General features: G+C 44.7%; 1 protein-coding gene across 2 annotated transcripts in view; it reads left to right on the forward strand.

The window, feature by feature from the left end:
- The window catches only part of ASTN1 (astrotactin 1), a 196,849-nt gene that overhangs the window by 63,298 nt on the left and 108,888 nt on the right, over positions 1-24,663 (forward strand). For both annotated transcript variants that reach the window (XM_081915031.1, XM_081915030.1), the window contains exons 2-3: positions 7,991-8,178; positions 21,032-21,425. In XM_081915031.1, the coding sequence (XP_081771157.1) occupies positions 7,991-8,178; positions 21,032-21,425 (582 nt within the window). The remainder of the gene's footprint in view (positions 1-7,990; positions 8,179-21,031; positions 21,426-24,663) is intronic.

The raw sequence follows: 24,663 nt of genomic DNA on the forward strand, positions 1-24,663 counted from the left end.
CCGTACTAAGCCTGCCACATTCAAGACCTTGCTGATTTATATAGATCATCAATTTGACAATTATACACACCTGCAGGCTTAATTGCCCCCATTTCCTTGAGCCGTGGGCAGATTTATGACTTTATCCAATTCTTGTAACTCTGAAACACGCTTGATTAGACCCAAAAGTCCTTTGCACTGATCAGTCTCTCAGCATTGCTGGTCTCTGGACCCTGTGACAGATCCTCCTTCCCTCCCTCCCTTCAGGAAAGATAAATTAACGAGCTGCACTCAGCCAGGTCTTCTTTCCATCTTTCTTTTTATTTGGCATGCTGGTGTATTAAAAAGCTTCTATGCTGTAACTCTGCGGGTGGAGTGAATTTGGAGGAAATAGGTGCTTGTGGCATACAATGTTGAAATCGTATAAACAAAATCAATTTTTTCTTTTAAAAAAAGGACTTTGGAATTTCACTTTGCAGTGTTTGAGTTCTGAGTGGATGCTGGGTTGTTGTTTGTGGGGGCAGATTTTTATTTTTGTAGCTCTGCGAATGCTCAAGATAGATCTTGAGTTTCCATCCCCTCCCACTGAAATGTTCAGGGTGATATTGAGCTGAAGAATGAAAATCAGGGAGGCATTGAAAGGAGAAATGTTGTAAAAATAGGTGATTTCTGTTAAAATAAAATTTCTAAATACTCTAAACCACTGTGTCTGAGAACAACTGACCATGGAACCTGCCAGAGGGGAGTCATCCTGCCCTGGATTTAATCCTAAGTGGCGCCTAGAACCTGGTGCATGATGTGTTGCCAGACTAATTGGAAACGATGAGCACAGTGCTATATAGAGTGAATCTGATGTACAATTGACAAGACTACAGAAGAGGAAACCTATCAAAAACAAGGAGCCTGCTTTAAGGAAGTTGAAAGGGAAAGAGGGTTAAGTCTCTCCACATCCCATGGGAGTTATTCAAAACCACAATAAAAGAAGTTCAGCTAGAATTTATACAGCAGGTCAGGAAAGTTCCCACCCTGCCAGTGTGTTTAACAAGCCACAGGCAAGGAAAGATGCAAGAAGGCTTCCTTCAGAAAACTGAAGTCTTGCCCAAATTTGGAGAACAAAAAGGAACACCAACTTTGACAAAATAAGGGACACCAAAAGACAGAACGAAAAAATCCAGCTAATAGTATATTTGGACTTTCAAAGAGGTTGTGGCAAAGCCCTACATCAATTCTTCCTGAGTAAATTTACAGGCATGGTAGAAGAGGAGGCTGGTGGCTTGGTGGATCGTGTCCTCAATCAGGGAGAGCACGTGTTGCGGTGAGATCACCTAAACTGCCTCCCTGTTGTGGGGCGGGATCGTTTGGATAGCCACAACACCCCACTGGTTGCCCCTTAGTTGCTGGGCCAGAAATTTGGCCAGTTGGGTTTTCTATTGGCTGCCGAGGGGCTATATAGACTGCTGCACGTCGCTGGGAGCTTTCTCTTTCCTGCGACGTGCATCATGTCACCCGCCCTCCCTCCATTTATTTTGGGCTGTTCTTTGGCCTTGCTGTGCCTGTCTAGGGGTCGTCTGTTTTTGGAGCAGGGATTTTGCCATTTGGCTGGTTGGCTGTTGCCATCTGGTTTTTGCCTACCGTGTAGCAAATCGTCACAACTTTGTAAGGTTGGCTGTTAGGCATTGGTTCAATGTTTTGCAGAGGGGAAGTTGTTGGCTGTTCCTGCCCCTCCATTGCTGCTGCTAGGGAATTCCGTTAAAGGAACCCAGGAACTCGCCTTGCTTTTGTCCGATCCGCTTTCTGAGGTTAGGGCTACGCCAGAGTCCCTGGGAGCATATGGGGTGAACTGGAGCCTGCACTCAAATCCGTGTTCCCCCAGTATGTTTTCCCTTACTGACCTCTGGTGGAGCCCAGGTGTCAGTCCTGTTCCTGCCATGGTGCAGGATCAGGTAGTCGGGAACCAATGCCTAGGCAGCCACTCACATGTGCTCCGTTACTTCCGGGTCACCGCAGCGCGCAACCCGAAAATACTCATCACGAAGCTCCTTTAAGGCGAGGTATGATTGTATTGGGGACGCAGGTGGCGCTGTGGGTTAAAGCCTCAGCGCCTAGGACTTGCCGATTGTAAGGTCGGCGGTTCGAATCCCTGCGGCGGGGTGCGCTCCCGCTGCTCGGTCCCAGCGCCTGCCAACCTAGCAGTTCGAAAGCACCTCCGGGTGCAAGTAGATAAATAGGGACCGCTTACCAGCGGGAAGGAAACACAGCATGTAGTTAAAATATAGAATTCACCACCATAAGATGCGATGGCCACCAACTTTGATGGCTTTAATGGCCCTGCTTAGGGAAGCTTTTAATGTTTAACAGATCATTGTATTTTAATATTTTGTTGGAAGCCGCCCAGAGTGGCTGGGGAAACCCAGCCAGACGGGTGGGGTATAAATAATAAATAATACATTTATTTATTTATTTATTTATTTAAAAAAGGGATTACACAAATTCATGGAGGACAAGACTATCAATGGTTATTACTCATGATGGTTTTATGCTAGTGGCAGGATTAGAGGCAGTGTGCCACTGAATACTAGTAACTAAGGAATATACTGGGTGTTGGTGGGTGTGCACTCGCACATTTTTGCCATTTGACTGGCCACTGTTGAGCTCATTGGCCAGATTCATCATCATCATCATCATCATCATCATCATCATCATCATCATTATTATTGTACAGAAACGTACTGGGAGCTAATGTAGGTCTTTCAAGACCTGTGTTATGTGGGCTCGGCTGCCGCTCCCAGTCCCCAGTCTAGCTGCCGCATTCTGGATTAGTTGTAGTTTCTGGGTCACCTTCAAAGGTAGCCCCACGTAGAGCGTGTTGCAGTAGTCCAAGCGGGAGATAACCAGAGCATGCACTACTCTGGCAAGGCAGTCAGCAGGGTACTTCTTGCATTATTATTTTTTTGTTAAAAGGGTGCTGGCAAGATGTGATGATCTCATTTTTGTTTCTCTGGGGAAGAAGCTTATGTAAGAGGGAGTGGCAGTATGTGACACCAGAGCCTCTCCCCAAGAGCAATGGAATGGCTTCCAACATGATGACTGCATATTTTCAGACATATCTCTCTTCGTGGTTTAAAGAGAAACAAGGAACCCAGTTATGGGTGCTTGTGTGACGCTGATAACAGAGAATTACAAAATAGCAGCGGCTTCTTACTTTTCACATAGAGGCAAATGCCGGAGCAAAAGCCAGCTTTCAGCTAAGTGTTCTCCCTCTGGATAGATGATGAACAACCAGCCGTCTTATTTTCATGCAGCAAGCCTGAATTTGCTAAAATAATATCTGATTCCAGTTGCCCTCTTGGCCGTTGCCATAATGAGCACTTAAACAAATTAGCCTGCAGGAATGGGCTGAGGTTTGAGTCCTTCTCATCTCTATAATGCATCACCCCCAGTCCCACCACAATTGTCCGTTTAACCTCGCCTTCACAAATATGTTCAGATGTCATGCCAAGTGCCTGGCAGATGGTTTAGAATAGATGGCCATTACCTTGACTGTCTGCCTTTAACAGATATTAATTACCTTGATACAAACATCCTAGCTGACTTGTGTGATGAAGGTGGCCCTGGGAATGACACACTCCCCTCCGTAGCGAAAGGGTTTTTTGTTGTCATGTGGACAATTAGGGTGGTTAAGTTTTAATGTTTCACCCTCTGTTATTTTTCTGTTCATCCTGTCTCCCTTAGACTCTTTTATTAATCTCTTGAAAGATACAGATACCCCATAGGTCTCCATCAGTGATAAGGCACCTTGGGGTGAATCTGAGCTGAAAATCAACCACAGGGGAGAGGGCAAGCTGTCTAGTCCTGACTGCTTTTCCTCTGCTTGGAGTGGCTACCTGCTATGGCTGATGCTGGTTTCCTGTAGAGGAAAGTAACTCCAATGTCAAGGCAAAGTTTAGTTTCTTCCTGAGAGGATCCTGGCACAGAGAACAGGACTGTCTGCTTGCTGGACACCCTTACTCTCTGGTCATTCTGTTGCACTTAGAGGGGCCAGTTTGAGTGAGCCCCCCCCCCAGGCTTAATAATTAATCCAGCTTTTACTAATTTGCTGTAATAGGTTATAAAGAGACTGATTTATGCATATATAAACACACTAATACTGCTGTTTAGTTCACATCAATTATTTTTAAAGATCAACATGTCGTGGGGTTTTGTTTTGTTTTTGACTGAACTACATTTAACAATGTAGAAGATTCAGAGCGTCTCCCATCGGGATTTCCTAGTGGTTGGATAATTATATCATTTCAGTTTTTAGGCAACACAGTGTGAAAATATTAAACTTGCACACCACTTTTCTGGGTGACAAGGCTTCGTTGACATGGATTTAGGCTCAATCACAATCTTCTATAATGGTGTGAACATAAATTGCATAAGGATAGCAAATACCTTTGCTCACTAAAAATCCAATAGAAATGATGAATGGCAAGATTTGCTGTTATATGCACAAAGAAATAGTGATCACAAGCTGAATGACTAAATATACAGCCCTCCCCTTAATACCAATCACCTGTTTATATAGATTATGGCTAGATTATCCTTAATCACTTGAATAATAAGAAATAAAAATAAATTATTTATTTATTGCTTGTAATTTATCCAAGTGTAAGTCTCTGGTACAGATTTAAACTCAGTTAATTTGCAGTGTTCTCCAGTTTTCGTATCTCTACATACTGCAACATCATGTTGTCTCCTTTGTACAGGTTAGTGTTTGTTGCAAATCGTTAGGTGTTTTATGTGTATAATTGTGTTCATGCAAATAGTATTTGGTATCTTAAATTATATACCTTTCTTTTTATCAGTTTTGAAAAACAAGTTTGTTTGTTTGTTTGTTATCTTGCCCTTTCTTCCAAAGGAGCCCAAGGTGTAACAACAATAGCTCTTAAAAATAGAGGAGCAGGGCTGGGCATTTAATTCAGAATTAAGTCATTTGCTTGGAATCTGACAATGGGGGCCAGTTTGGTTACACAAGCCCTTTCCACGTATTTCCCACATACAATTGCATATGTGGCCACGTAGCTGAACTGACATGGAATTAGCCGTCTTTGAGATTATCCTGTTGATTTCTCTCCAGCTTGCAGGAGAGAAAATTCCTGAAGGATTGTGTCCAGGACTAAGATCCATCTTAATAGCATCCAGATCTCAGCAACTGGGGCGTAGAAGTCCTTCCGCAGTACACCAACCTTAAGCCTTGCTAGTTTTGCAGGAGGGGCAACCATTCACTCCTGCCAGTGAACCACACCAATTGTGACCTTGAAAAGGACTATCAGTCTCAGCTTTAGCCTAGTTCTGCCGGCACACATTACCTTCAGTAGGGAAGGGCCAGGGATACGAGTCCTTGGCATGTTAAATTATGTGATGGGGAATTTGTTGCATTACCCTGAGCAAAGGATACAGCTCATGAATCTATATGATGGGATACCAGATTTAGAGCCAAGAAGGGAAAGAGCTGAAAAAGCACAGATTTCAGGTTCAGAGTTTGAAAGATATTGATGGTCGGCTTGGTTCCCCTGTGTGGCTCCCATTAAGGCCTCGGTTGGGAAGCCATTAACTTTGGCACTAACTTCTAACACCTAGATTAAAAAATAGCCATCTGGAGCCAGGGGTTAATAACAGTAAGGGAAAACACTCGTTACCCTTCAGAATGCAGCGTATGGTGGCATCAGATGTGGCCTGATACCTTAGCACCTAATGAACAATGGCCTTTCTGGGCTCCCAGCTGGTTCGGCAGTCAGAATGGCAGCAGATGCTAAGCGTTCTGGCCCTTGAGGAAGGAAGGATGGAGAGGAAAGAGGCGCAGTCCTCACAAAGTGCAGGATGGGAAGTAACACCCATTGGGTCAAACTATAATCCTTCTGTCCCTCTTCTCTCTCTCCCTCCCAGCTGCCTTTGCATTTGGTGCACTGCTCCACTTCTGAGTCTGCACTGTGGTTCAGTTGAGTCACATCTGCTTCTGGCTTTGCCCTAGAGGCTTCTGTGGGTGACTCTACTCTTGCTTCTGCTGAAAGTTAGCCTGTGGTGAGCCGGGACCCTGGGGAATGACAAGCTGAAAGATGCTGATAGTAAGATATGAGAAGGACGTAGCTGCCCTTTTGTGACCCTTCCGAGTTGTCGCATGCTCAGAGGAACAGCAGCATGCCATGCATGGAGGAAACTGATGGGTGAGGGGAGAGTTATACAGTAGGACCTGACGGGAGTAATTCTGCCTCTTGTTTTCCATGAGTACCCATCATAAGATTGCACCCAGTGGACTTAGGCACTATTATAAACCATTCTAGAGTTGGCCTCTTCTTCTTTAAAAACCTTCTACTATTCTAGCCACCTTACATAAGGAGCAGCCAATGTGGTCTACAATTCGCATCACCCCTGACCGTTAGCCATATTGGCTGTGGCTGATAGGCACTGTGGTCCAAAACACCTGGGAGGGTACCACATTGTCCATTCCTGCCCCATGGAAGGAACTGAAATCGCTGGGTCCTGGCTGTATCTGGGAAGACGGAATGTGTATTTTCAAAGTTGAATTATGAAACTCGCAAAATTTAGTTGTTATTTTTCTTTAGGAAGAAACTCTTTAACCTGCGCTTCATAATAGGATCCTAGGGCAAGTTACAATATAATTGACTCCTGTTTCAGAGTTAAGGGAATGGTTATGTTACCTTTCCACCCCGTGAATGCAGGCAGGCATGTAAAAGCAAAATTGCTCCTGGCCTATTGGCTCATATCAAGAATCAGGATTAAATAAGCAAGATGATAATAGTCTATGCCAAGGGGTCCCACTGGTAGAAACAATAAGACAGGTAGATGAACACAAACACAGCCTCTGCCCCTGTGTAGTCATGAGCAAAGGCAAAGGGGTGCAAAGCAAAGGTTGAAGATTGAAGCTCAACTGCAGCTGAGCATGTCATCTAGTTGCTTACTTAGTCACTGTGTAGTTTTTATACCTTTCCCTTTCTCTAAGACAGCAATATTGGGTGGCTCACAACACAAAGCATGCAATATAGAATAAATACTGAAACACACAAACAAAATGGGGATGCGGGTGGCGCTGTAGGTTAGCAGTTCAAATCCCTGCGACGGGGTGAGCTCCCATTGCTCAGTCCCTGCTCCTGCCAACCTAGCAGTTCGAAAGCACACCAGTGCAAGTAGATAAATAGATATTGCACCGACGGGAAGGTAAATGGCGTTTCCGTGCACTGCTCTGGTTTGCAAGAAGTGGCTTAGTCATGCTGGCCACATGACCTGGAAGCTGTACGCCCGCTCCCTTGGCCAATCAAGCGAGATGAGCACCGCAACCCGAGAGTTGGTCACGACTAGACCTAATGGTCAGGGGTCCCTTTACCTTTACACAAACAAAATAGGCTGAAATGAAGTACATTTCAAAAGCACAGATCAACAATAATAACTAATCAGCAGCATCTGCTCCAGAATCAACATCAACTTAAGACCCGAAACAGATAAGCCTGTTTGCAACGTGCTCCTGAGTGGAGCTAATGTGGTGGGCAGCTGGATGATCACTCAGACTAGTGAGCAAACTTAACCTGTGGGAAAGAGAGTATCTTCAAACCTTTCCAGAGGCTGTTGAGGCTAATCTTGTCACAGCTCCTGCCTTGGGCCTGAGCTGCATAAGTGGCTCACTGGGTTAAATCCTTGCTGGCATTCCAGCTCAAGGTACACTGTGGGCTTCAGAGCTGGCAACGACGAACCAGAGAAGTCCGCCCTCCTTGTGAGTAATGGCTTGTTTGCTGGAGGATCAGAACCTGGAGGGAGAAAGGCCTAATACAGAAAAGTGAGGAAAAGGCAAAACAGATAATAAACAGAGCCACCTTCCCCTGTCAATCACCAGAGCAAAAGTGGGCATGACCAGAGGCAGACGAGACAGTAGGCTATGTTCTAGCCACGCAAAAGCATGGAAGAGGGTTTGTGCTGCAGTTCCCTGGTTGTATTGGTCTTCTTCCTTCATCCGCAGAGATCTCAGGCAACACTGAAGACATCCCATTGGTGCGCTGGAGGCAGCAATGGCTGGAAAATGGCACGCTCCTCTTCCATATCCACCACCAAGATGGCACGCCCAACCTGCCTGGTTTGGAACCCACAGAAGAACCCCAGAGCGAATCAGCAGAAGAAGAGCTAAGGATCCTTCACATCTCTGTCATGGTAAGTACAAAATTTGTCACCACAGGCACGTTCGAAGTTGCCTTATGTTTCCCAATGCAGTACTGATTCATCTAGCACATTCAGCACTGACTGGCAGTGGTTGTTGAGGGTCTCAGGCAGGTGCCTTTTCTGGCCTTACCTGGAGATGCGAGAGATTGAACCCAAGACCTTCTGTATGCCTAGGAGGTGCTTTACCACTGAGCTATAGCCTCCCCACCACCATTAACTCTCAATGTGATGCGGTTGCCTCCCATCCCATAATCAGTTATTCCAGACCTCAAGGCTATTGTGAAAAGGGTAATTTTGAAGTGAAATGCCTGGTAATTAGTTGCAATCGCTACAGAGAACCTGCCTAAAGAAAAGCTGAAAGAAAATATGGCGATCCTTCATCAGTCAAAGCATCTTGAGATACTTTTGAGGGAGCCAAAAGAGTTTCTCTGGGAGGAGCAAAATTCCTTGGAGGTGCTTCTAAATGTCATCAGTTCAACCCTGGAATCAGAGCAAGCTTGAAGGTTCTTCCACAAGCAAAATGAATCACCTGAGGAAATTAAACGAAGCAAGGATCTATTCATATATCCTTGATTTGTTTATTACACAATCATTTACACCATGTGTGCTGCTTATTGTGAACAGTGCCTTGAAATGGACACACCATGGTACATGTTTGCCAGAAGTGTCCATAATGAAGGCCACTCTTCATAGCAGGAGTAGCTCCAGATGATGCTGAGCCCCAGCCAGGATGGGCAGTGGTCAGGACTCATTTCTCTCTGAGGCTCATTTCTTCTGAAATTGGGAACTGTGGTTTAATGTCAGTTGACTATCCAGGATCTTAAACCACATACCAAGTGTGGTTTAAGATTTTGGGTGGTAAATGGGCATCAAGCCACAGTTCTCTGTTTGGGGCATAATGGGAAACTGTGGCTTCCACTAACTAGAGCTGGTGCCTGTAACTGGCACATGAAAGAGAGAGGCAAGCAGCAGCTGAGTGGAGGGAGTCTTTGGACCCAAAGCTCATTCTCAGCTCACAGAACTAACATTCACGGGAGCTGGAACTGTCTTGTCTGAACCAGGCTCTTCAGTTAGCTCTTTTTGGGCCTCTTTCTCACATAACAGTAAGCAATTGTTTAGTGCAAGTGAATTAGCCTCAGTGGGCCTTATTCCTTCATGCTTCCCCATCCTAGATTGCTAAACAAGCCCCCCCCCAAGGGCCCTTCATACCTCCTTGCCTACCCCTATGACAATCAGAAGAAGAATCAGTTATGCAAAAATAGGCACATTTAATTTACATAAATGAGGCCACTTAGTTCAGTTTCTTTGGTAGTGTAGAACATTTATTTATTTATTAGTACAGAGAACGCATGGAGCTCAGTATAAGTGCCCCCCCTGCTGTTTGCCCCCCTTTTCGTCATCAGAGGTGTTGCAGGTCCAAACAGGGAGATTCCATTTTTAACTACTGTCTTTAGTAGTTGCTGGTAGAATTATTCTTCATGAATCTGTATAGTACTTAAAAAAAATATTTAACCTGTTGATTGAGGTGCGAGAATGAGGAGAGTGGGATTCATGACCAGGAAGAAAAGAAGATGCCTATTGCTGTGGCTGCCAGAAACTCCTCCCAGATCTTTTCTGGTCTTAGTGCTTTTGGCAAACACCCCCGGCATCACCTTTTCACACACACACGCACACCAGTAATGTGCTAGGGCAGGGATGTTAAACTCCCACTCAGCCAGCCAGCACATCCAATGGTTGTCATGAGTCCCAAGGAGTCATCATGGGGGACTGGTCAGACCAGGACTCGGGGAAAGGGAGGGGGAGTTGGAGGAGCTGCCTCTTGATGACCCAGAGAGAGGCCCAGTGGCCTGGGTGGTTTGCATCAGGGACTCAAGAGCCAGAAGAATCCCTGCTGGGAGAGAGTTACAGATGAGGAGTCAGATCCTGGGGAGGGTCTCAGTGGCATAGCCCCCCAGCAGTGCCCCCCCCAACACCACCCAGGTGCGCTGTGACCACTTCACTCCCAGCTCCTTTGCCAGCCATGCTTCCAGTCATGGAGCCACTGGAGCCCCCCTCTAGCCCATCCTCTCAGAAGGAGTCTGCTGCTCTGTCTGGTTCAGAGCTGTTGTGGTCACCTCCTCCATTGCCTAGGTCACAGGGACGCTAGCTCAGGTTCAGCCCTTGAGAAGGAGTTCCTGTTTGCTTGCCCAGTTCAGATGATAGCTCAACTTGCTAAAGTTGTTCTTGCCCCATTTTCATATAATGGCTTGTTAGTTTGCTTAGCTGTGCATACCCTATTTGAACCCTATTTTCCCCCTGCACCATGCTGATCCGAGCCTTAAAGATTTTGGCAGAAACCATGCTCCAAGTTACATCCTTCAGTTACAGCCAGGATAATGGTCATGGATATTGTCAGTTTGAGAACATCTGGAAGGCCACAGGTCCCATCCTTGAACTAGGGTGTGCTTATGTTTCTGATTAGTGGACAGGATTCTGCTCTAGAAAACAAGTTGCTTGTGGGGCTCAGAAACCACGCTTATGAGCGTTTTGGAGGAAATGTGTTAGTAATGCTTTTTCAGTTGGGTGCATAGCCTACAGATTTACAGCTTGCTTGCTTCCAGTTTTGAGTGTGGAAGCTTTGGGAACTACATTTTCCATACTCCCAGGTGCTAATGGATGACCCACATAAGAATTCAGGGTTTAAAGATGAGGCCTCCACTTCTGCCAGCAGCCTTCCCTGCCCCTGCTTCACGAGGGTGGGCCATGGGCCATTGGAGACAACCAGCAACAACTTCCATGTTGGAGAAGGCTGTGACCACGCTAGCTCATCAAGTCAAAGGAGACTTGGATTGGCTCTTAATAGGCTTGGGCTTTCAGAACAGGGAATCGTTTTCTGCACTCTTTTCTCACTGTCATGAGCTTCAGCACCATCACTAATGTTACCTGCACAGACTGGCAGCATTCCCCAGGGTTCCAGACCTATCTGGAGGTGCCAAGGATTGGATTAGGGGCCTTCTGAAGGAAAAGCACCGAGTTACAACTCTTCCCCAAATTGACCTATGTCATATTCTGTCCAGACACCACATTGCTTCCTCTCTTTTTTTTTGCCCATTTGTCATTCAGCTCCTGTTCCCAGCACCCAGCAGCTGCCCAGGCTTCACAGCTAGGGTGGTGGGTCAACAACAGCAGGAGATCAATCCTTTCCAAGAATGCCCTGGTTTTATTCTAAATAAAGAGCTGGGACTCAATAATAATTAATAATAATAATAATAATAATAATAATAATAATAATAATAATATCTTTATTGTCATTGCCCCCTCTCGGGGACAACGAAATTACTTGGCTGCTCCATCCACCCAGGTAGGGCACTCCACACAAAATCAAAAAAACTATAAAAACACTAATTAAAACAATACAGTATAATACAGCAAGGAAGATTAGATGACTTTCAAAGTCCAGGCTTCCCATTCAGGGCCGAGATCGCTCTGGAGAAGAAGCTGTTCTTAAGACGGCTCGTTCTTGTCTTCATCGCCCTGTATCTCCGTCCCGACGGCAGGAGCTCGAAGAGACAGTGACCAGGATGCGATGGATCTTTTACTATGTCCAGTGCCTTCCTATGGCACCTTGTGGCATAAATCTGCTCTAAGGTGGAGAGTGGGCAGCCAACAATGCTCTCTGCTGCCTTAACAACTCTGCACAACCCCATCCCTCAAGCCTGGCAGTGGCTGTGTGCATCACCTGGCTCTTGCCCAAGGCAAGAAAACCTGGTGAAGAACCCTCCTAACATCCGTAGGCTAGTGCGAGATCATGCTTGTCTTCCCCTCCTCCATCCACATGAGCGGAACTGAATCTGACAGCATGCTACATTTCAGATTCCTCTTCCACCACTGCTACCAACCGCCTCACTTTCTTGAGCATACAGAGCCTGGAGTCTTGGAGGTGCAATCCTATTGTTGTGAGACAAAGGGCACTTCCAGACAACCTGCTTGTTGAGTGTCCATCCTGATTCGTTTGCATGGAGGAGAGATGATATTGCATCAAAGCACCTGCTGCCTGAATCTGCTATCACCCTATTTCCTGTAATTTTCCTTTATTGGGAAGAAAAAAACACACCCAACCCCAATGTTTTGGAGAGGGAGGATTGTTGCACAAAACTTCCCAATCTGCTATAATTATGCAATGTGAATTTGCTGGTATGTGACTGAACCCTAACCCAAAATAGTAACAGTCTGGAAGAATCTCTCCTCCCTACATCCTGACCCCCACTGGCTGGTTTCTTCACATAAACTTTTAAAAAGGGAAAGCAGGAGGCGGGGGGGGGGAGGAGGAGGAGGCGGGGAAGCCAGTCAGAGATAAAATTCAACGGATGCCAATAAGGAAAGGAAACAAAAGATCAATGTTGGTGAGGTAGACTTTTCTTTTTTAAGCGATGTTGAAGAATTGTGCAATTCCTTTTGCCAGCAGAAGATAATTAGCTGGAGACAATGTGTCGTCAGGCTGCGCTGATACTGAGGACGGGGCTGTTTAATGAAGCCTGCCTTAATGAGAATGTCAATATCTCTCCCAGATTGCTGCCGGGGGCTAGCTCTCTCCCTTCATGTTTTGTTTTTGATTAGTCCTGGAGAAAAATTAATAAGCGGCAAAAACAAAACAGTAAAGAGCAGTTAGAGCCTCTTTTCCCTAGACACTGCCTATTGACTGTCAGAATCCCTGAGTTGTGGGTTGGATCCTGTACTTGAGTAGGCTCCTTGAGTCGGAGTGTTGAATTGCAAAATACAGGGACTTATGCTAAAGCGGCAATGTGAGAACCACGGGGCACACACTGCCCCGAGGTTCTAGAAGAAAAGGCAGAATTAAAAATTGTGCAGTGCTAGCCCAACGATGAGGCAGAATGAGTCCATCGTCTCAGGCGGCATGAGTGTGGGAGTGCCAAATTGATACTCCTCCAACCCCCTCCCCTTGCAAGCCTCATTACTGGGCAGGCTGATTGGCTGGCTGGCTTTAAGTGGCCCTGGCCTTGAAAAGATAATACAATAATGCACGCGAGCACTTTTTGGGGGAGGGGGGGCTTTATAAATATTAACTATATTGTTTGCTGCCACTTGGATTCTTACCTCCATCGCCTCAGCAAGTATTTGCCTACTTCCCTTTTAATGGAAGAGCTTTAGATACTTGAAAACTGTTGCCATGCCCCCCTTAAATCTTATTTTGCCTAAGCTAAGCATTTCCTGTTTCGGCAGTCTTTCCTCAGTCATCATTTGTTCTCAACTTGTTTATCATCTTTCTGATCACTGCTGAATTCTCTGTAAACTGCCTGCATCGTTTTCAAAGTGCGGCAACCAAAGCAGACTTAGTGCAATCCGGACTCCATGTCACCACAGCACTCAAATGGAAATTACTCCCTGATAGATGTATACTGTTGTTGTTGGCCTCCGTCTGACTCAGGAGGCAATGGAGTTTGCCTCCAGGGGTGACTTCAAACCACTGCATTTGCAGCACTGATGCGACCTCCGTGGGTCACAGTGTTTATGGAGATCCTGGGCTGCCCAGATTACAAGACTCCCATGCGTTTGGCACCAGCTTGGCCTCCGGAGTTGGCAAAAGGCGCCATCTTAGGGACTCCACTCTGGATTTGTTTAGGGTTTACTCCTTAGCCTTTTCTTCTCCCGAAGATGTCTCGTAAGGCAGTGGAAGTTTAGGCTCAGTTTTCCTTCTCCTAGATGGGCTACCTTCCCAGGTTGATAAGCCCCATCTACTTCTTCAACGTATACAGACAACTCCCCATTTGTGAGGGGCTGCATTCCAGGTCATCGTGCACGCCAGTGGAGCCTCTTCCACTTAGCCTCTTCCACTTAGACCAGTGATGGGGAATCTGTGGCCCTCCAGATGTTGGACTCCATCACCCCTAATTATTGGCTTTACTGCCTGGGGCTGCCCATCTGGAGAACCATGGGTTTCTCCCTCCCTGGTTTAGGACATGGGTAGCCAATAGGGTAGGGATGTGGGTGGCACTGTGGGTTAAACCACAGAACCTAGGACTTGCCAATCAAAAGGTCAGTGGTTCAAATCCCTGTGACGGGGTGAGCTCCCGTTGCTCGGTCCCTGCTCCTGCCAACCTAGCAGTTCAAAAGCACGTCAAAGTGCAAGTAGATAAATAGGTACCGCTCCAGCGGGAAGGTAAACGGCATTTCCATGCGTTGCTCTGGTTTGCCAGAAGCGGCTTAGTCCTGCTGGCCACATGACCCAGAAGCTGTACACTGGCTCCCTCGGCCAATAAAGCGAGATGAGCGTCACAACCCCAGAGTCAGTCACTACTGGACCTAATGGTCAGGGGTCCCTTTACCTTTTACCTAGCCAATAGGGTACCCTCTAGGTCAGGAGTCAGCAACCTTTTTCAGCCATGGGCCGGTCCACTGTCCCTCAGACCATGTGGTGGGCTGGACTATATTTTTTTTTTGGGGGGGGGGGATGAACAAAATCCTATGCACCACAAATAACCCAGAGATGCATTTTAAATAAAAGCACACATTCTAGTCATGTAAGAACATGCTGATTCTCGACCGTCCACGGGCTGGATTGAGAAGGCGATTGGGCTGCATCCAGCCCCCAGGCCTTAGGTTGCCTACCCCTGCTGTGGATTAAAATTCACCGGTCCCATCCAGCATGGCGAATGGTCACCAAGTATGTAAGCTTCAATCCACAACATCTGCCAGCCCTTCTCACTGAGCCCAGCCCTTCAAGACAAACAACCTTGGCTTGGAAACATGGGAATGTTTGCCCTCATCTTCCTTTCTTTTGTAGCCTTAAACTAGGGGTTGCAAACCTGTGACCCCCCAACTCTCACCAGTCCGACCCAGCATGGCTAACGGTCAGAGGGCACTGTGTTGGCTACCCCTGACTTCAACTCTGTCTCCTAAAACCATATGCTCTTGCCTAGTGAGCTCTGAAGTTGAAAACAGAAAAGCCTCACTACATATTAAAAACTGGCGTGTCAGGAAGAAGGCTAGCCTAGCTTTTTCTATGACAGCTAGTTTTCTAGGTGCAAGTCCTCTGGAGGACTATTCAGTCATGTGAGCCATCACCTGCAGTCCTGGCACGGGTTTAGCACCCAGCGAGAGGCAGCGGTTCATCTTTCTCTGGTTGAAAAAGTCTTTCCTTTTAAAAAAACATCTACTTTCACACATCCTTTTTAAATTTTAACCAAAAGTAGTTGTTTTTATCCAGAAGGCTCCCCTAGAGCATCATTATCTGCCATGGTTTGGAGAATTCCATGCAAGTTAGAAAGGACAAGAAATTGGTTATTATATTCTGGACCTATCAATGAAACCACCCACACCGGTTCTTTTGGGTTACCATTAGAATGAGAGTCATTGGTTTTATGTGGGTGGTAATTTTGGTCCAGAATAAATGTGTGGCATTTGTGGGAGAATATTTGCATTTTTTAAAAGTGTAATGAGCTGTTGCTAGGTGACAGTACTCGGCCATTGTGACTTACACCAATCACCCAGTGAAAGCCTGTGTACGTGGGATTCTTTTGCAAAATTAGAGTGCACCTAAAATGACCTTTGATGCTCAAGTCTCATTGCTGGATCAGACTGAATTTGAAAAGCAGAGAAAAATATCCTATTGTGGTTGCATTTTTACAGAATTATCAAGAGACACTGAGCATTTATTTTGCATTTTTGAAAGTTCTAAGCACAAGTGGGTGGCATCAAAAGATCTAGCTATTCAGGAGCATTTTATTGAATTGTTACACAAAAACTTGAGTTCTTTGCTCATTTCCCCCCTTTGTCTTATTAAAATGAAAAGCCACCAACTGCAATTGATTGAATGAAGTGACCCACTTGCCATTTGACATTCTCTGTTTCATTATGGGTGGATGTGTTCTTATCTCTGAGATTTCAGAATGAAATTTGGTACCTGTGTTTCAGTCCCTGTTCAACCTCCATGCCCATTTCAAAGGTTGAGGGAAGTAAATGCAGCATATATTGTAATGAAGAACCTCCCTTGAGTACTGAGTTATTGGAGCTGGTGAAGGCATTCAAGGTGCAATTGAGTGATTCATGCTCAAACCTCAACTCAACCCTCACTCCTGTTTTCAAGGAAGCAGGAAAGGAAAGAAACACCTTGTGGTGTGACTTGAGGTCCACAAGTGTGCTTACCAGTTTGCCCACAGCAAGTGCCTCTTTAGTCAAGCAAGGGAGAGGCCGGGGTTCCTTGTACAAGGCCTTGAAACATGTGGCTGGTTTTTAAGGCCCCCAAAGTCATTGTGAAGTCTGTTTTTCCTGCTTTCTGAGTGCCTCCAAAGCTTAGTGTGATACTGGAGGCAACAGGACCTTGCCCCCTCCAACCTTCAACCTCAGACTGGACTCGGACCTTGCCTCTCGGTTAGCCCACGGGACCAGCACAGCCTGCCTGCCTGTGCAATCTGCAACAAACCCTTCCTATAAACAAGTTGTGGTGTTACCATTCTGCAGATGATGCTTAGGAGCTGTCTGCAAAAGAGTGCAATGAGAAGAGAGTATTATTATCCCACTTTCCTCTGCTGTGTGGCAGAATGTAAGGGTGAGCTTGGGTGAGAATGTATAGTTAATGAACATCTCTCAGCCACCCTTCCACCTCCCTCCTCCCTCCCTTTAAGCTGTAATGTGCTCTGGCCCTTTCATAACTTAAACAGACGTGAGTGGATGATTAGTTTGAATTGCAGCCAACTTTCTACTCTGAATCCTTAAAAGCATTTAGCACCCCAGATTTGGGAGCGGGAGGGGGCAGGACCCCAAGTCTCTCCCCCTCCAGGATCTGGTGTTGAAGAGAGCACTTTCCCCTCTAGTTCCATTTAATGGCTCCCAAAGATGCCCCTACAGTTCTGAATGTAGTGGACCCCCAAACAGGAGCTATCCTATTCATCTTCCTTGTTGTGGCCAAGGCTGGAATGAAGCAAACAGTAGGCCATTTGCAACACCTGCCCTCCCCAAAAAGTTTTGCTGGGAGCAGATTTTCATTTTCCTGTGTCCACTGAATCTTCTGGATAGAGTAAATTTATAAGTCTGAGGTTGTGCTACATGCGGATGGAGACCTGAGGTGTATCATGGGATCAATGGCATTGTCTATTCTTCAGTGCAATGGGACCCTCTGCTCATACAGTGGTACCTCGGGTTACATACGCTTCAGGTTACAGACTCCGCTAACCCAGAAATATTACCTCGGGTTAAGAACTTTGCTTCAGGTTGAGAACTGAAATTGTGCTCCCGTGGTACGGCGGCAGCAGGAGGCCCCATTAGCTAAAGTGGTGCTTCAGGTTAAGAACAGTTTCAGGTTAAGAACGGACCTCCGGAACGAATTACTTAACCCGAGGTACCACTGTATGTGCATTGCAGAGGCCTTGGGTGTGTGTCTTCGTGATGGCACTGTGCAACCCCAGATTTAAGGCCTAGCAGCAGGTTTCAGATTCCCTAAAACTTTGTAAAACTCCAGTTTTGTTAAATTGTGGTTCCTGCTCAATCCTAATCCCATGCCAATTGGAATGTATGAAACCAGTTCAAATATTTTTGGGGGTGGAATTTGAAAGTATATCTAATTTTCAGTTGTTTGGTGGATTCCATCTTCCCTGGTGTGTAAAATGAACACTCAGGGTTTGAATGCTCTGTTATTGTGTCTGGAACATCAAAAACCTGAAAGTTTGATGTGTTAAAAAAACTCTGACCAGTTAAATGTTATGCAAATCTCTGTTTCAGTTTTAATTGGGTGTATTTTCCCCTTTTTAATAAGTGCAGGTGTGGAGAATAGGATATAGTAAACTGAACCCATAATAGCTGGCTTCAGGATCCTACCTGTCCACAGTGCTCTGTGCTTTGAAAAGTCTTTGTTCCTCTGCTTAATCTGTTGGTATATATTTTCCCCATTAGGGAGGATGGGAGCATTCCATTTCCATTAGGCCAAGAACAGTGGTGGGGATGGGAGGGGTGGCGGAGGAATAATAATCTTTTGAAAAGTCTTTGCTAGCTGCTTAGTAACTCTTGCTTAATGTCTTGTCCTAATGGAACAGATGATGGTTATTATTTTATCAAGACTATTCACTGCATAAAAAGGAAGATGGAAAAGACTGGAACATGGCCAAGAAAAAACATGAAGCTCTGCTGGTCATTTATTTATATATTTTTATTGCTTGACGTGCAAAATTTAAAGGGAAGGCAACCCAGCAGAAGGGAGCTGTGGCTTTGCTTATCGGTTCAAGAGTCAGGGTCCTACTTGCTGTGTCAGATTTCTGTTCCGTTTGTTTGTTTGTTTTAACTGAGAAAGTTGAGGTTTTGAGAAGCCCAGTAAATGCTTGCAAAACCTTCTCTGCCTTCTACTCTTTGTGCATTTCCCATGCTGGTTTGCAGCTGCTCTTGTTCCCAAGTCTTTTACTAGTTCAGGGATCAGGGGGGATGATATTTCTTCGCCCAAGCAGGTCAGCCGACACTCCTGGGTTTGCCATGCTGTTCTGACAGTTACATTTCTCCTGCCAGTGCCGCACGGCAAAGCTTTGGCCATGATCCAGCAGGCATTGTGGGCCATTATGCATGACTAGTTGGGGCAGAATGTGAATGTGGATGTCCATCCCTTTGAAAGTACAGCAGATAATGTTTCAAGAAGAGCGTGGAATGTATAAGGGCTTTGGAATGACACAGTTAAAAATTCCGTCGCCATATTGGGAAGTTCTGTCGGAGGACTTAAGTCTGAGAGGAGAAATAGAGAAATAGAGCTGCTTTTATATTGTGGGTGAAACTCCTCAGTGGGACTTAAGAACGACGGTTCTGTAATTAATGATGGAAAGAGCGCTGTTATCTATGAAGGCAATGATATATGGAAACCATCTCGATTTGAGGATTGGAAGAACGGAAAAATTCACACAGGATTATTATTGGTGTTTATCGGCTTAAGGAGACTATCAGAAGAGATCAGAAAGAAAAAAGAGAAAATATATGAACAAGATGTGATGTGGAAACAGCAAGATAAGACTGGATAGAATTATGAACTTTGTTTGGACTGATTTGGACATTAACGCAGTGGCAAGAAGATGATCAGAATCCCCCTTCGAGTCTTGAAATATGGGTTCCTTCAACAAAATTCAAAATTCGGCTGTGTAATTCGGAATTTATGTGATGTGATTTGATTGGCCGGTTAATAAAAAATATTTTTTTTAAAAAAAGAAAGTACAGCAGATAGATAACCCCCGGATTTGGATATACCTGCATCCACATGCAGATGCTATTTTTTTCACAGAACATCATTTCCAAAGGGATACACAAACCCCATACACAAACTGTGCCAACTGCAGGCAACTTGCAACTGGAAAGGCATGGCAACAGTGATGTTGCACCAGTCAGAGAACTGTCATCTGCTATAATCCAAAATGTGCTGGGCCTAATAAAACCACTTTTGTGCACCTTAAGGCTCCCTCCCTGTTTTCTTGTGATTGGGGCCTTCCCTCCTGCTTTATGCCCAGGTAACCAGTGGGACACAGCTGCAATATCAGTGACGTATTTCTTCTTCCCCTGATGCCCACCTTCTTGCAAATAGTTTTGCATGCTTTTATAACTTAACTGAAAAGGAAGTGCGAGTCTCAGATTGAGAGTATGGGGCTAAACAGCAACAACCTTCCCTTTCCTAGATCTGTGGCTCAGCTTCAAGGCACCTGGGTGGCGTATTGGACTCCAGATCCTGTCAGCTCTAGCCAGTACAGCCAATGGTCAAGGATTATGGGAGTTGTAGTTTAGTGCTTTAGGCCACAAATGCCTCCAGCCAACACCTGTTTCCTCCCAAGAGATTAAGGAACATGTATCCATCATCTGGCAACATGGCTTGCATTTTTCTCTCACCCTTGACTCCAACCAAGGCCACCCCTAAACATCTGTAATGCTGGATGGAAGTTGATATACAAGCTTCTTCTTCCTCTTCCTCTTCCTCTTCCTCCTCCTCCTCCTCCTCCTCCTCCTCCTCCTCCTCCTCCTCCCCCCACACCAAACAAATTCAATTGTCCTGAGTTTGGCCCCAATGTCATAGCAAGAGCTTTAGAATACACGTTGATTACCTTAACAGGAAGCTACCCAGCAGCTCCCCTTGTGTTTCTGATGCTAATGGCATGACTGTTGAGAAAATCCACAAAAGGCATAAGAGTCCAACCCAGCAGGAGACCTCTTTGAAATGATCTGGAACTACTTTAGAGCACAGCTCTCACTCATTTCAGTGGTGCTTGTTTAGGACATCAATATTGGTGGTGATTCCAGTGACCCACAATCTGGTATGGAGTCGGAGGAGTGAATGAGGAGCAGAAAGTGTAACGCTAACTGATAAATTAAGATACATGACAGTGTTCTACTGGTTGTTAAGGTCTGCTAACTGTGTAGCTATTTGCTGAGTCTTATTTGCTCTGGTTCCTTCTGAAGTGGTTCTTCCACAGTTAACAGCAGCCACATTTCTATGGGTTTTTCTTCTTGCAGCCTTGAAAAATAGCAAATACAGTGGTACCTCAGGTTGAGTACTTAATTCATTCTGGAGGTCCGTTCTTAACCTGAAACTGTTCTTAACCTGAAGCACCACTTTAGCTAATGGGGCCTCCTGCTGCTGCTGCACCACCGCTGCACAATTTCTGTTCTCATCCTGAAGCAAAGTTCTTAACCCAAGGTAATATTTCTGGGTTAGCAGAGTCTGTAACCTGAAGTGTATGTAACCCAAGGTACCACTGTATTGTTTATTTTTTGCTTTTAAAAAGATAATGTGATACTTGGGGAAGGTGCAGGTGCATAGGGTACGCAACCTCTCTGTTGCAATTACACCAAGCCTTTTCCCGAATGTTACCTGAAGTCTCTTTGATTTCTGTAGGGGGGCATGATTGCCTTACTGCTTTCCATCCTGTGCTTGGTAATGATCCTGTACACCCGCCGGCGCTGGTGCAAACGCCGCCGGGTGCCGCAGCCACAGAAAAGCGCCAGCGCCGAGGCAGCCAACGAGATCCACTACATCCCCTCGGTGCTGATCGGGGGCCACGGCCGCGAGAGCCTACGGAATGCCCGGGTGCAAGGCCACAACTCCAGTGGGACACTGAGCATCCGCGAGACCCCCATCCTGGACGGCTATGAATACGACATCACGGACCTGCGTCACCATCTGCAGCGGGAGTGCATGAACGGTGGCGAGGATTTTGCCAGCCAGGTCACCAGAACACTGGACTCGCTGCAGGGCTGCAATGAGAAGTCGGGCATGGATCTTACGCCAGGTAGGACAGAGTCTTAAACTGTGTGTATACTTGCCTTCAATATTGTGTATGGTGGAGTGGGTGGGTTGTTGCTGTGTTAGGCATAGATTTCATAGAATCCATAGGGTCAGGGGAGGTCCTAAGGATCATCTAGTCCAGGCTTTGTCAACCTCGGCCCTCCAGATGTTTTGAGACAACAATTCCCATAATCCCTGACCACTGGTCCTGCTAGCTAGGGATCATGGGAGTTGTAGGCCAAAAACATCTGGGGGGAAAAGGGTGGGTGGAGTCTGGGAATCCAAAGGGTATATAAATATAGTTTGTTTTATTTTTACTTTGCTTTGTTATTGGTATGGAAATTGGGAAAGACGTGGAAGGGAAATTTTGGTCGACTTTAGGAAAAACGTTTAAAATGTTTAAGAAAAAATAATGAGGTATAAATATTGATGTGTAAATTTGGTTAAGTTAAAATTGATTTTTTTAAAATGGCTAAATTAAATGAAAATAAGGTTTGTAAATATAAATTGAGGAAATGGAAGAAAGAAGAAAAATAAAATAACAATATGTAAGAATAAATTAAATTAAGTTAAAATGGAGAAGTAAATTAAGGATTTGCTGAGCCAATAATTTAAATTGGAATACAAGAAGGGGAGGTGTGAGGAGGTCTGAGAAACAAGTTAAAAGAAAATAAGTATTTGAACTTTCAGGTGTTTTTAATTGTTTTTATTTTTAAGTTTTGGATTTTTGTATTTTTTCTTTTTGTTTGTTTATTTTTGTCTTTGTTGTTATATGTGTTGTTCTTTTTTGAAAATGCTAATAAATATTCATTTAAAAGAAACCAAAAACATCGGGGGGGGGGGCAAGGTTGCGGAAGCCTGATTTAGTCCAACTCCCTGCAATGTAGGAATATGCAGCTCTCTCTTACAGGGATCAAAACTGTGACCTTGGCATTAACCAACTGAACTATCCAGGTCCTTATTCTTTTGTACCCAAAGCCCATCTTTAACCTAAATCCACAATATGGGACCAGCTTTCAGTTCTGTTGCCCCCTTGTCCATCTTTCTTCTCCCCACCCCCATGTGGTCATTCAAAACAAGCCATGCAAGTCTGGATGCCAGATGGCCCATTGTTCTTTGCAAGGGATGCTCATGGTATTCCAGCCAGGATGGGACAAATTGGGGCATCCATCCCACCCATAGCTTGGATAGGGTCTCAAAATAAGCATCACAATTCATGCATAAATACACTTAACCATGTAACATTAAATTATTTAATCATTTCTTTTTTTAAAAAAAATATAATACTGTCTTTATATACTTTCATGGCACAGAAGATAAATTTTGAGAAAACAATTGCTACAACGGTAAAGAACAAATGACTTGTCCTGATAAAATTACAGACTTTTATCATTCCATATGTTAAAGTTTCATTTGCTTACTCTTTTTTAAAAAAAAAATTAAACTTTTATTTTGCTTTAAACAGGTACATATAAATATAGACATCGAAATTACAAAAGAAAATTCCTTAATAGTGATGAAAAAAACTTTTTAAAAAACCCTATAAAAAATATCGAAGTACATGACACAGAACATAAGCAACTATGGGGAAGATAAAAGAAAAGAAAAAAACAAAAATAGAAAAGAAAAAGAAAAAGGAAGATGAGCCAAAGCTGGAAAGCTCATCTATTCTACACTTCATCAAGCTCACAACAGATCATTATTCTTATCAATTATCTCTATCTGCATATCAGGGTATCTTGGTATCAGGGAACATTTCTCTATGCGGTATCATTCTAAACATAGCCAGATCTTTTTTGTTGAGCCTTTGTCCCCTAAATAATTATTTAAACATTCCCATTCTTCTTTCACCAATTTTTAAGGTTTATCTCTTATTGCATCTTATTGCATTTGCTTACTCTTAAGTACGAAATATTAGGCAGGTTTTTAAAATGGTAACTGAAAAGCCAGTTTCCAGTTTGCCAGGTGAGACCCGAAATGTCTTTAGGCATTTCCCAGAATGCACAAGATGTAAAACCGATAGAAGGGGAAATGGTGTACAGGAAGCCTCTGTTCCCGATATTCTGGGTGTGTAAGTGGCTCCTTAGGCCTCTCTGCAATTAGCATGCTTAGTGATGGAAAGAAGGTGTTTAGAAACGTCCGTCATTGTTGGGAAACCCGGTAAAACAGGAGGGTTTCTCAGTGTGTTCGGCTGTGCTTGAAAAGGTCTGATTACAAGTTAATCATGTAAAAGTCTGACTAATGCCCAGGCACACTGGAGGTGGGGCTTCCACACATGCCCTGCCCTCACCCTGGCTTGTATTGTAGCTCATGTATTAAGCCCCAATGCCTGCGCATGGGACTTAGCTATACAGCTGCAAACAAAACATTTTAAGTGCAAATAAAACATTTTAGTGCAAAATACAATGTGATACTTGATGGCAATGGTGAGCCTTATGGAAAATTCAATGTATTTTAAAAAACACACACTTTAAAAACGTTTTCAGAACGTTTTTTAATGTGTGTGTAGATTCCACCATGGTTTAAGTGAGGGCTGTAGAGCAGGAAGAGCTGCAGTTTTTCAGTTGCTCTGTATTTTCAGCCTAGCACAGGAAAGCACATTCAGCTGTTGGAATGCTGCAGTTGTGGGAGAAAGAAATCAGAGGCATGTGAGCCTGGTTAGCTTCTGATGATTGCTCAGGAGCAGCTATCCAGGGCTTTTTTTTTTTTGTACAGCAGCCTCTGAGCAGGAGCACTGTATAGCACTGATACATCTTAGATCCAGCAGGCATTTCTGTTATTTGCAATGGAAGGAAAATTGATTGGCACAACCGACAGCTTTCTTCCTATGGCAAATAGCCGGTATGTATACATTTATTTGTGTGTGTGTGTGAGAGAGAGAGTGAGTGGGAGAGAGATTTCTGGTTGGGATCATGGCTGGAACAAATGGCTAAAGCTACCCCCCATAGTGCAGTTGCATTTTAAACTAACACCGAGTCTCATTTGGGCAGTGAGAAAGTCCAGCCTCTGTAGCCATACCAATGTGTCAGTAGTTCAGATGTTAACAAGGGCCCAGGCTTTCTTCCCAGGGACTCTGTCCAGGGGTAATTCTTACATCAATAAGAATCTGTAAGTAATTTAATAATACTTTAGCAAGCAAGGATCAAATAATCCTTTTGAACTTGTTTGCTGTTGGTTCTTTGGGAGATGCGAGTAGAGTTGGTCAGCTCTGATCATACAAATGGATAGTTAACTGCATCAGG

The sequence above is a fragment of the Podarcis melisellensis genome (genome assembly GCF_964234715.1).
Source record: "Podarcis melisellensis genome assembly, chromosome: 6".
NCBI lineage: Eukaryota > Metazoa > Chordata > Lepidosauria > Squamata > Lacertidae > Podarcis > Podarcis melisellensis.